Below are 12,956 nucleotides of genomic sequence, written 5' to 3'. Positions count from 1 at the left end.
CACCAGGTCAAATTCCTGGTATATATAAATGTACTTGGCTAATCAAGGTATTCTCATTCTAGTCCAACAAATCGCTGCGCAACAGCAATTACAACACTAGCAGTCATTATACAGTATACATTTCAGTTCCCTATTTTATGAAACTAGTCCCACAACCACCCAGTATGATAAACGGTATGATATCAAATGTCTCATTACGAAGGCCCTCTCTACAAGCGACAAAACAGCCTTGCACTTGTTTGGCCCTGACACTTTATTTTCCAAAGATTTATGATGCTCCAGGTTGACCAATTAAAATCACTTCCATAAAACCTACACCGTTCAATGATCAGCTCCAGATTTGTTATCTACATATGAGTGAAGGGGGGGGGGGGGGGGGGGGGGGCATGCTTGAGACAGCACATCCAGAGACAAGGGTGGTGGGGGGGGGGGGGGGGGGAGAAAGAGAGACAGACACAGAGAGAGAAACAAACCTTCCATAACAAAGCCATCACTTACAGAGAGATGAAGAAGAGTCCCCTAAGCAAGCTGGTCCTGGGGCTCGGATCACAAACACAAACAGACCCCACAGAGCCCTAGGACAGCAACACAATTAGACCCAACCAAATCATGAGAAAACAAAAAGATAATTGCTTGACATATTGGAAAGGTTTTACAAAAGAAACTGAGCAAACTAGAACACTATTTGGCCCTAAACAGAGAGTACAGTGGCAGAATACCTGACTACTGTGACTGACCCAAAGATTTGTGACCCGTTACCACAAGAAAAGGGCAACCAGTGAAGAACAAACACCATTGTAAATACAACACATATGTTTATCTATATTCCCTTTTTAACTTTAACTATTTGCACATCATTACAACATTGTATATAGACAAATGACATTTGAAATATCTTTATTATTTTGGAACTTTTATGAGTGTAATGTTTACTATTCATTTTTGATTGTTTATTATCTATTTCACTTGCTATTGCAATATAAACATATGCCACGCCAATAAAACCCCTTGAATTGAATTGAGAGAGAGGAGAGAGGAAAGGTATTGGTCTACAGGGGACAAAGGACTAGCAAATTAGCCACCAGACATCGTTCGATTATAATGCTATTTTTTACCTTGCATGGACCACAAGCTTCACACAGACAGGATTGTAAAATGCAGACACTTGACTTTCGTCGACGGCGGTGAAGACAGACTTGTCAAGGCTCATTAATAGCATTGTCTATGAGCTGTGTAAAGACGGAGCATGGGCAGAGTAATTGGCATTATCATGTCAGGAAAAGGCAGAGTCCTTTAATGGCTCAATCGCCTTTATCTGCAGAAGTAATTACTGCTACCGCAGGCAGAAGCAAAGAAGAGAGAACAATCTGGGAAGAAGCTTGGAAACAAAGAGTGGTGGATGGATAGTCGTTTTGATCATTCCTCCTGGCCCTTGGGAGTCATAGCGCTGTTTATTAAGCAATCCATCTCTGACTGGGCTCTGGGGCTAAGACTCTGTTCCCTCTGCTGGTTTGATGAGACACACTCCAGCAGGCTGGCTACAGTGACAGGTGGAAACAGGCCAGAGGTTGGACAGCTAATGCTGTAGCTGTACATCATAATTGGGTCAATATTATCACAATCAATCAGAGAATGGAACACATCGTGATGCAACGGCTCACAGTGCTGCTTGATCAAGCATTTCTGACGGAAATATACTGTAGGACTCAGCATGCCAATATTTAACAATGTTGACATACAGTAGCAATCCATTCTAAACAATGTAACTCATTGGCATTACAATCAGTGAGAAAACTCAGCTACAGCAGTAGTAGTAGAAACACGTAGCACGTTTAAGAAGTCCCTTCATTTCACTGTTGAGGTCAACCCGGGACTTACATCGCAGAACTTCATTTGTCCAGGAAAGCTGAGATTGTACCCAGGTTTGATTACATGCACATCATTTGAATATTTACATTTTTCTGACAGGCCAGTACTTATCTGACAGAAGGTAATATCAATTAAGTTTGTAAACATTTCTTAGTAGACAACACAAGGGAAATTAAAATGGAGCATTCAAAGTGCCAGCTGAGACGACTTGTTAATTAGCCTTGTGAAGTATTCATGGGACATTTTATATCTCAGACGGGCTGGCATTTAAAAAAGAAGAAACAAACATCAGCCACGCATGGAGGGCAAAACCCCTGGGGGTTTCGCCCTCGTTTGTTTGGGGGAAGACACCCTGAAACAACCAAATACCATCTGCTACTGTTTTCATAGGTACAATAGCTTTCATATTATTAATGTAATGTTCACAACAGTACTTTCCTTACAACTGTGTTTCATATCAAAAGGAGAACAACAGGCTTTGTTTTTTGGTGTTATAACCTAGTCACTTGGAACATTGTGAAATGTGGAATTCTGGGTTGATCCTTCTTATCAAGCAGGTGCCTGGCTGCACGGCACAAATAGATCAATAACGGTTGAATGAAAGCGTACTCACACACACACACAGAAACCATATTTTTATTAGCACACACACATGCACACACACACATTCAGTGCATTCGGAAAGTATTCAGACCCCTTGACTTTTTCCACTTTGTTACATTACAGCCTTATTCTAAAATATATATTTTTTAATCCCTCAATCTACACACTAGTCCATAAAGACAAAGCAGAAACAGGTTGAGAAATGTTTGCATATTTGTGAAAAATAAAAAAAACTGAAATATCACATTTACATAAGTATTCAGACCCTTTACTCAGTACTTCATTGAAGCACCTTCTGCAGCAATTACAGCCTCAAGTCTTCTTGGGTATGAGGCTACAAGCTTGGCACACCTGTATTTGGGGAGTTTCTCCCATTCTTCTCTGTAGATCCTCTCAAGCTCTGTCAGGTTGGATGGGGAGCACCGTTGCAGAGTTATTTTCAGGTCTCTCCAGAGATTCAAGACCGGGCTCTGGCTGGGCCACTCAAGGACATTCAGAGACTTGTCCCGAAGCCACTCCTGCATTGTCTTGGCTGTGTGCTTAGGGTCGTTGTCCTGCTGGAAGTTGAGCCTTCGCCCCAGTCTGAGGTCTTCATCAAAAATATCTCTGTACTTTGCTCCGTTCATCTTTCCCTTGATCCTGACTAGTCTCCCAGTCCCTGCCGTGGAAAAACATCCCCACAGCATGATACTGCCACCACCATGCTTCACCGAAGGGATGGTGCCAGGTTTCCTCCAGACATGACACTTGGGATTCAGGCCAAAGAGTTCAATCTTGGTTTTATCAGATCAGAGAATCATGCTTCTCATGGTCAGTCTTTTAGGTGCCTTTTGGCAAACTCCAAGCGGGCTGTCATGTACTTTTTACTGAGGAATGGCTTCCGTCTGGACACTCTACCATAAAGGCCTGATTGGTGGAGTGCTGCAGAGATGGTTGTCCTTCTGGAAGGTTTTCCCATCTCCACAGAGGAACTCTGTCAGAGTGACCATCGGGTACTTGGTCACCTCCTTGACCAAGGCACTTCTCCCCTGATTGCTCAGTTTGGTGGGGTGGCCAGCTCTAGGAAAAGTCTTGGTGATTCTAAACTTCTTCCATTTTAGAATGGAGGCCACTCTGTTCTTGGGGACCTTCAATGCTGCAGAAATGTTTTGGTACCCTTCACCAGATCTGTGCCTCGACACGATCCTGTCTATGAGCTCTACGGACAATTCCTTCGACCTCATGGCTTAATTTTTGCTATGACATGCACTGTCAACTGTGGGACTTTATATGGACAGGTGTGTGCCTTTCCAAATCATGTCCAATCAATAGAATTTACCACAGGTAGACTCCAATCAAGTTGTAGAAACATCTCAAGGATGATCAATGGAAACGGGATGCACCTGAGCTCAATTGAGGCTCATACTAAAGGGTCTGAATACTTATGTAAAGAAGGTATTTCTCATTTTAAATATGTATAAAAAAAATGAAATACAAACGTTTTCACTGTCATTATGGGGAATTGTGTGTAGATTGGATTTAATATAGTTTTATTCATCATTTTAGAATAAGGCTGTATCAAAATGTGGAAAAAGTCAAAGGGTCTGAATACTTTCCGAATGCTCTGTACATTTATACTAGCAGACACACAAAACCATTTTTCTATTAACTGTCGTTGTGATTCTAATACAGCGCAGATTACCACACCATTTTCTGCTTGGGTTGAAAATCCAAGTCGAATCAGAATCATTCATAATGTAAATCAAATCAAATCAAATCAAATGTATTTATATAGCCCTTCGTACATCAGCTGATATCGCAAAGTGCTGTACAGAAACCCAGCCTAAAACCCCAAACAGCAAGCAATGCAGGTGTAGAAGTACACTTTTTAAAACAGCCATGAAATGAGAGAACACACTTGTCCCAGTCTGTGTGGTCAACTGTGCATGTGGTCTGTTTCTTGAGATGCATTGGCCTCAGTCATTGTGCCAAAGAAGTGAACCCCTGAGAATGAAATCACTGCCATTAAGACATTATTGTGCACTTGTACCTAACTGTATGGAGCTCCCAGCATTCCCTGCACTCAAACCAACCTCAACCGCAGGAGTGTGATAGACGTGACTGAATTTGAGCGGGTGTTCAGCACTGCTCAGAGAGCCCTCGACTGGGAACTATCGATTTCTCAAGAGCAAAGATTACTGCACACCGTTGATTCTGTTATGAAACAGAGAGAGAGTCTACAGAGAAACTAAACATAATTACTTTTCGGAAACAATAGACACCAAATCGAACTAAGAAAACAAAAGGACGTAACTCTATTTGTTGTCAGTGGGCTTCTAGTATATTTAAGACAGTTACACAGTCTTTCACAACACTTTGCTCCAGATTGCGACTCCAACAAAGCTACCATGGTTATTTATTTCATGAGCCCCTGTATTGCCAATGAAAATGTGCATGTTTTCACATCCTTACATGCATTTAGCTTTTAAAATGGGGAGAAACACCAATATTGGCTCGACATCGTGTTTTTCAAAGGTTTCTTTGTTTTTGATCATTTGAAAGAGTTTGCAAGAGAGAAAAGTGTATTTCACAGTAATTCATGGAGAAGCCGAGCCAGCTGTAGCCCAGTCTTGATTAGACGAGGCCCAGAAGTGTAGCTGACTCAAAAACCTCTGCTGCCTGCTGTCTGGTCAATAACAATGTATCCTTGATTCAGCCCTACCCTCGTAAGCAGAGTGAATGTGAGATTACAGAGTCTGGCAACGCAAGATATGATAATGTTATTATATAACCGACTGAAATAATTCCAATACACATCATTCCATGGCAGGTCATCCCTGTGGTGTTCTGTAGTATGATAGGCCTATAAGATCAAACTGCCAAGAAGTGTAAAAAGCTACTGCAATACAGTGGGAAAAAAACACTATTGGGCTCTTGATCAAACGTGGAGACAGGGGAGCATAATACTTTACCAACAAACAAAAAATGCTGTAGGAAGTAAAACTTGACAACCCTCAAATATGTACACATATTTCCATATTCAGTTTGATAGATTTGTATAATCATTTCTGAATGGCTCGAGGCGTCCACCAGGATCACCACAACATAGGCTTGCTGATGCATCACAAACCAGACGGTCTGATCTGCCAATACATTTGATGACAGTTCCCCACGGGAGACTGTCAACATCACAACACTGTATCCCCTAGCTGCAGCCTGTCACACAGAGAGAGGGGGAGAGATGGAGGGGAGAGGGGGAGGAGAAGGAGGAGAGGGAGTAAGACTGGGATGTGTTCATCACGCCGAAACGGGGCGGGACCTACCTGAATTTGTCCAATAGAAACCTGTTGGTTTGCTCGGTTTTCTTCTGTTTGGTTCTTTAAAAAATGGTAAACGATTTCCGGAATGAATACGCCCCTGTAGTAGTTACAGCCTGTCAGAGGGTGAGGGATGGAGGTCGGGAGGAAATGTGAAGAGAGGGACAGAGGAAAAGGAGGAGAGGGAGGAAGCCTGTCGCATCTGACAGAAGGAACTGTCTCTCAGGGGTGTGTGAAGAAGAACAGCATTCTGAGGCACTCTGAGACCTGACCCCGAGACCCTTACAGTATCTGACATCCACACAGTCTGACTAGGCGTAAGAGACAGTCACAACTTATTCCCTCTTTACATCCAGCAGCATCAGCACAACTATCTTTCCCCAAACTCAGAAAAAGTCAGGCAGGTATGTCACAGATTAGGATAGCACAGCTATCAGCAAAAATGTGTGTATTAAAGGGGGATCGTATACCAGTTAGAGTCCTGGGGGCACCACATTTTCGGTAATTTACAACTCGTGTTTTAAGTGGTAAATTGGTTGACACAGGAGTAAAATGTTACCAAATATCGTACATTTTCTCAAATATCTGAACATCCCTCTTTTAACAAAATGGGGGGGGGCCCATCCTGCATTCCCGACCCCACATCAATTCCCCCAGTTCCCCAACTCACCTGAGCCTGTCCTCCTCCTTCTTCCTCAGCTTCATGTCCCTCTGCACCACCTTCAGCACGTGCTCTGCCTCATTGTCCGTCAAGCCCGACAGGTCCAGCTTGCGCCCCATCTCTCCTGGCCTTGCCAACGCCACGGAGTACTGCTGCAGGGGGGCACTCGGGAGGCCGGGGCAGGGACAACCCTGCATAGGGGAGGAGGTAGAGGGGGTTTAGAGAGAAGTGATGGAGACGGTCCATAACTGTGTCTATCAAGACTTTCTACATTAAATGTTCCAGCGGTTTTGCTTTGTGTTATGTTGTACTGTAGTGTATTGATGACTAGGGATGCATGATATATCGGTAAGCATACCGGAATCGGATGATATTAGCTAAAAATGCCAACGTCGGCATCAGCCCGATGTTCAGCATAACGCCAATGTGCAAAACCGATGTCAAAGCTGACCTGCATACCTTTATAATGTAGGTAGATGACGTAATGACCCCACTAAAAATATAGCGCTACACGTGCAACACAGCATTCCTAACCTAGCCCACAATGTCTGCTGTGTGGATCTATGTTGAAGTTTCAAAGGAAGATAACAAAAAGGCCATCTGCAACGTTCGTGCTGCTATTATTTCCCGAGGAAGGGAGAGTGAAATCTTTCAATACCACAATCCTAATTACTCACTTGAAAGTGCATCATCCCCAGACTTTCAGCGACTACTTAGAACAAAAGCAGAAAAAAACTAAGCGCACACTTCCAACTACTAAACCATTTCAAGTCGAGCAGTCATTTGAAAGCAGAAGAAAATGTCAGCGAGACAGCTCAAAAGGCGAAATCCATTAAAGCCAAGATAATGGAATTCAATTGCCCTTGACAATCAACCGTTCTCTGTCATGGATGATGTTATGTTGGCTTTCGCCGACTGGTCGAACACCTCGAGCCCCGGTACACACTACCAAGTAGGCACTATTTTTCAGATGTTAACCTACAGGAGTTACACAGTATTGTTGAAACGCACATCCACGAGCTACTTGTCACTGTTATTAGCTTCACGACTGACATTTGGACCAGCGATGTCAGACTCATGAGCATGGTGAGTCTGACAGCACAGTGGGTTGACAATGATTTCGTACTGAGGAAAGCCGTATTGCATGCTCAAGAATGTGCTGGTTCTCATACTGCTGCTGCCATTTGAGAACATGTTTGAAACTTGTAAACATGAACACACTCCTAGCGCCATTCGAACAACTGACTCGAGAAATATGGTCATCAACTGCGTCTGCAGCAGACGTGATACCCTCTGTCATGGCATTGAAACTCCTGCTCAACAAAACTGCTGACACAGACCGTATGGTTAAAACGTACAAAATACACTACTCGAGGCTGTGAACAAGTGATTCGGTGGCATTCTCTCTGAGCCTCTTTACTGTGTCGCCACTATGCTTGATGCTAGGTACATAGGCCGCTACGTCGATGCAGACAAGAAACAGGGTTTATGTTAAATGTTAGACACAGCTGGACAAGATGGTAACGGACACAGGGACAGTGCACACCGAGTAAGAGGACCCACGACAGAAGAGGCCACGGACAGACAGAGCTGAAACTTTACTGCTTGACATGCATGACGAAATCCTGCTTGAGAATGAAACGACTGAACAAATGAACAACACAGCAAGTGAAAGAAATAGGTTTTGATTATGTTTTACTGGTAATGTTGACATACGTAAATGCCAACAAAATAACCTTTTGGTCAGTGTGTGTTTCAACTATTTAACTGTACTAGAATGCTTAAAAAGGCCACTACAAATTTTAAATACATTTTGGCAAGGAAAATATTGGATTTCAATATCGGCCAAAAATGTCATATCGGTGCATCCCACAAAATGTATTTCTATGTAAATGGACAATAAAGTTATCATATGGTAGAAGCGTATGAGTGTGGATGCAGCACATCCCTATTGAGTGAGATGAGAGTGGATGGAGAAAATGGAGATTCATAAGATCTGACAATTATGTGCTACATTATTGACCTAGACTACATGAAGACCCTCTCACCATTCATCACTCAAGCCTCATCAGAACCTTTTTGACAAGGTTTAATTTTTTTTATTTGACTAGGCAAGTCAGTTAAGAACAAATTCTAATTTATAATGAACGCTTCGGAACAGTGGGTTAACTGCCTTGTTCAGGGGCAGAACGATTTTTACCTTGTCAGCTCGGGGATTCGATCAAGCAACCTTTCAGTTACTGGTCCGATGCTAACCACTAGGCTACCTGCCGCCCCTAGGCTACCTGCCGCCCCAAGGCTACCTGCCACCCCTAGGCTACCTGCAGCCCCTATCTAATTGGAAATCAATTTCCAATATCATATTGTATGTTATAAACACATCTCTGGAAGGTGTGCACAAATCAAATCAAAGTTTATTTGTCACGTGCGCCGAATACAACAGGTGTTGTAGACCTTACAGTGAAAAGCTTTCTTACAGGCTCTAACCAATAGTGCAAAAAAGGTATTAGGTGTAAGTAAAGAAATAAAACAACAGTAAAAAGACAGGCTATATATAGTAGTGAGGCTATAAAAGTAGCGAGGCTACATACAGCCACTGGTTAGTCAGGCTGATTGAGGTAGTATGTACATGTAGATATGGTTAAAGTGACTATGCATATATGATGAACAGAGAGTAGCTACTTCAAGGTATTGGAGTGGACATCACAAATCCCTGACCTCAATCCTATAGAACATTTGTGGGCAGAACTGAAAAAGCATGTGCGAACAACGCCTACAAACCTGACTCAGTTACACCAGCTCTGTCAGGAGGAATGGGACAAAATTCATCCAACTTATTGTGGGAAGCTTGTGGAAGGCTATGAGAAACATTTGACCCAAGTTAAACAATTTAAAGGCAATGCTACCAAATACTAATTGAGTGTATGTAAACTTCTGACCCACTGGGAATGTGATGAAAGAAATAAAAGCTTAAATAAATCACTCTACTCTAATTTTTACTAGGATTATATGTCAGGAATTGAGAGTTTAAATGTATTTGGCTACGGTATGTAAACTTCTGACTTCAACTAAGTACATTTTAGAAATTCCATTTACTTGTGATACTTAAATATATTAAAAACCAAATACTCAAGCCGTATTTTACTCGGTGAGTCATTTTCTATTAAGATATATTTACTTTTACTCAAATATGACAATTTAGTACTTTTTCCACCAATGCTGCTTGACCTGGGCTGGAGCACACCGGTAGTGCGTTCAAGCACCTTAAATGATCTACTACTATAGATCCTGCACCTCTTATAGAATATTAACTTAAAAGTTCCTGCACAAAATACCCAAGATTCAGACTCCTAATTATCCTTACACCTCTGAAGACTAGCCACTTCCATAACACTCAAAAGTTGGTTTCTCCTTCAACCGATTGTAGGATAGAACCCCTACACTACTGGGGTGCTAATTATTTCACTAAATCAAGAGAAGGCTAAGTGTTTACTATATAAAAATGCTTTTATTTTTCAAAAATATGTAATTTTTTGTTGTTGAACAAAATAGGTCAAAAGTCCAATTATAAAATACAACATCTCTAATTAAATACAAATAAGTGTACAAGATAACATAATAAAACCAATACAAATCTAAAAGTAATTAAAAAGTTTAATTAAATAACCCAAAATACAATTGCACTGCATTCACAGTGGGAAAGTGTCCTGGCATTTTCTATTGTATATCCCACTCTGAAGGTTGCAATACTATGCTGTTCTTTCCTTGTATTTCTGCCTGATTGGAACCTGCTTTCTGAACACAAATTTTCTTAGTCCTGTTCAGATGCACACGAGTGGCTTCAAGACACCCCGTGGTACAATGCCTGTGTCCCTCCTGATAAAAAAAAGAATCCTGGTGATGACAAAGAGAGCAAGGGGAGAATACAGTACAAGGCCATCAATCGTCCTACCCCTTGGCTCTGGACTTCCTCTAGCTGATTGCTCGGTCTCTGACGTACAGTAGGAGAAAAGAACAGCGCTATTTGGTCTATTGTACTGTATCCGCCTTGGGGAGGGCCATATAGGTAGGTAGGTCATATTCTGCATCCCAAATGGCACCCTATTCCCTATATAGTCCACTCCTTTTGACCAGAGCCCAAAATACAATTACTGTATAGACTAGAGGGAAAATGCATCATTACTCACAACCCACAGGAGGAGGCAATTATTCAGTCCTGCTTTTTGTAGCCATGTCAAGGACAGTGGGTGGAGGGCATCAATTACGCCAGTGTGTGTGTTTGAGTGTGTCAGAGCGCATCTGCTCGCCGCGGTGACTCAGAGATTTAGGCTCCGTGGAAGCCACCGTTCACACTGCCCACAAGACCGTTTCCATTGATGATGCATTCCTGAATCCAGCAGCACAGTGGGATGTGTGAGTTACACACAGTTTGCGTCCCAAATGGGTCAAAAGTAGTGCACTATGTAGGGAATAGGGTACCATTTCAAATCAAATCAAAGTTTATTTGTCACGTGCGCAGAATACAACAGGTGTAGACCTTACAGTGAAATGCTTACTAACAGGCTCTAACCAATAGTGCGGGAAAAAAGGTGTGTGTGTGTGTGTGTGTGTGTGTGTGTGTGTGTGTGTGTGTGTGTGTGTGTGTGTGTGTGTGTGTGTGTGTGTGTGTAGGTAAGTAAAGAAATAAAACAACAGTAAAAATACATTTGAAAATAAGAGTAGCAAGGCTCTATACAGACACCGGTTAGTCAGGCTTATTGAGGTAGTGTGTACATGTAGGTATAGTTAAGGAGACTATGCATATATGATGAACAGAGAGTAGCAGTAACGTAAAAAGAGGGGTTGGCGGGTGGTGGGACACAATGCAGGTAGCTGAGTTAGCCAATGTGCGGGAGCACTGGTTGGTCAGGCCATTTAAGTAGTATGTACATGAGTGTATCGTTAAAGTGACTATGCATATAAGATAAACAGAGAGTAGCAGGGGGGGGGTTGTTACCTGTTCAGGAGTCTTATGGCTTGGGGGTAAAAACTGTTGAGAAGCCTTTTTGTCCTAGACTTGGCACTCCGGTACCGCTTGCCATGCGGTAGTAGAGGGAACAGTCTATGACTAGGGTCTTTGACCATTTTTAGGACCTTCCTCTGACACCGCCTGGTGTAGAGGTCCTGGATGGTAGGCAGCTTTGCCCCAGTGATGTACTGAGCCGTATGCACGCGGGACCCATCTACAGATACCAAACTGTGATGATCTGCTACGGTGCTTGGGGATTGTGTCCACAACGTTTCAATGTCTTATAAAATGGGTATGGTCTATCGTAATCCTACAAGACATGTGAACTCCCAGACAATAGCTAAATTTACATCAAAGATCTAAGAGAAAAGGTTGCTTTTTTTCAGTGAGTCATTACATGCACTAGTGAATGAAAACAACAACATAGCAACTCACAACAGGTGTCATGTGACTTATGTCTACTAAAGACAGGGAATCAGACAGTCCCATACAGAAAGCCTACGCTCAGAGTGAAGTTTTCCCCAGGTACGAACCCCAGATCCACGTCTACGGGAAATTTCTACCTACTCCCCTAAGGACTGTTAGGTTCTTATTTTTCAGAGTAAATAACTCACAGACACTAGAGAAGCCACGTTTATTCATTCCCCAAAGGTTCTGTACAGCTGAAAACAGACAACTCAACATTTGTCCCACTCAGATATATTTATCCCACTTAAGACACTCCTCCTTCTTACAGTGTATGGCTCCACAGGAAAGAAGGTAACCATATACTAACCCTGATTACTCCCTTAAGGGGAACTGACCTCACCCCTCACCTCCTCCCTCAACCCCTCCAACTAATCCACCAATATCCATCTGTCTTAACCTATATCAACACATCGCTATCCTCTCCTCCATCAACACATTCCAAAGCCTTCTTCAGAGAACCATTAACTTTCTCCTTTGATTCTATGATTCTTCTCTATCATTTATTTAATATCTCAATGTTCAGAATGTCAAACCCAACAGTACCAACATTATAGGAGCATATCAAATTGAGTGTCAAATGAAAGCTACTTCTATATTTTGGGGAAATGGAGGCATAGGAAATGGTTGAAAAATGTATCTATCTTAAAAATGAGTTAAGTAATGCTTTGATTTCTGGTCAAACATATGGAAAAGGGGTCTTAGAAAATGTCTACCAGAAAAAAGTATTAAAAAAAGGTATTAGAAATAAATCTAAATACAATCATGTTGAAGTGAAGACCCCTAACAACTAATATCAACAGATATTTCGTTTTGGATAAATTATTTGCCTTCTGTAACAAACATTGCCTTGTGCCTTGTAATTCCGTTACCAATTTTTTTTAATATCTTTAATATATCTTCACATTTCTCTGCAGCATGAGCAGGGAGGATAATGAAAGTTACACAAGTAACAATTAAGAAGGTAGACCAGCTTGGACGCTATACCGTATACCAGAGTATTTGGAAACATTATGAGACGAAGAACGCAATGTGCTTTATCTCACCTGTCACA

The 12,956-nt window shown here is 42.0% G+C and overlaps 1 protein-coding gene across 2 annotated transcripts in view; it reads right to left on the bottom strand.

Moving 5' to 3' along the window:
* Positions 1-12,956, bottom strand: part of myripb (myosin VIIA and Rab interacting protein b) — a 197,537-nt gene that overhangs the window by 166,974 nt on the left and 17,607 nt on the right. For both annotated transcript variants that reach the window (XM_031835980.1, XM_031835981.1), the window contains exon 2: positions 6,439-6,620. In XM_031835980.1, coding sequence (XP_031691840.1) covers positions 6,439-6,548 — 110 coding nt within the window. In that variant the 5' untranslated portion in view covers positions 6,549-6,620. The remainder of the gene's footprint in view (positions 1-6,438; positions 6,621-12,956) is intronic.

Source organism: Oncorhynchus kisutch, linkage group LG11 (assembly GCF_002021735.2).
Source record: "Oncorhynchus kisutch isolate 150728-3 linkage group LG11, Okis_V2, whole genome shotgun sequence".
Taxonomy (NCBI): domain Eukaryota; kingdom Metazoa; phylum Chordata; class Actinopteri; order Salmoniformes; family Salmonidae; genus Oncorhynchus; species Oncorhynchus kisutch.
Note: the sequence above shows the minus strand (reverse complement) of the source record. Positions and strands in the feature narration are given on the sequence as shown.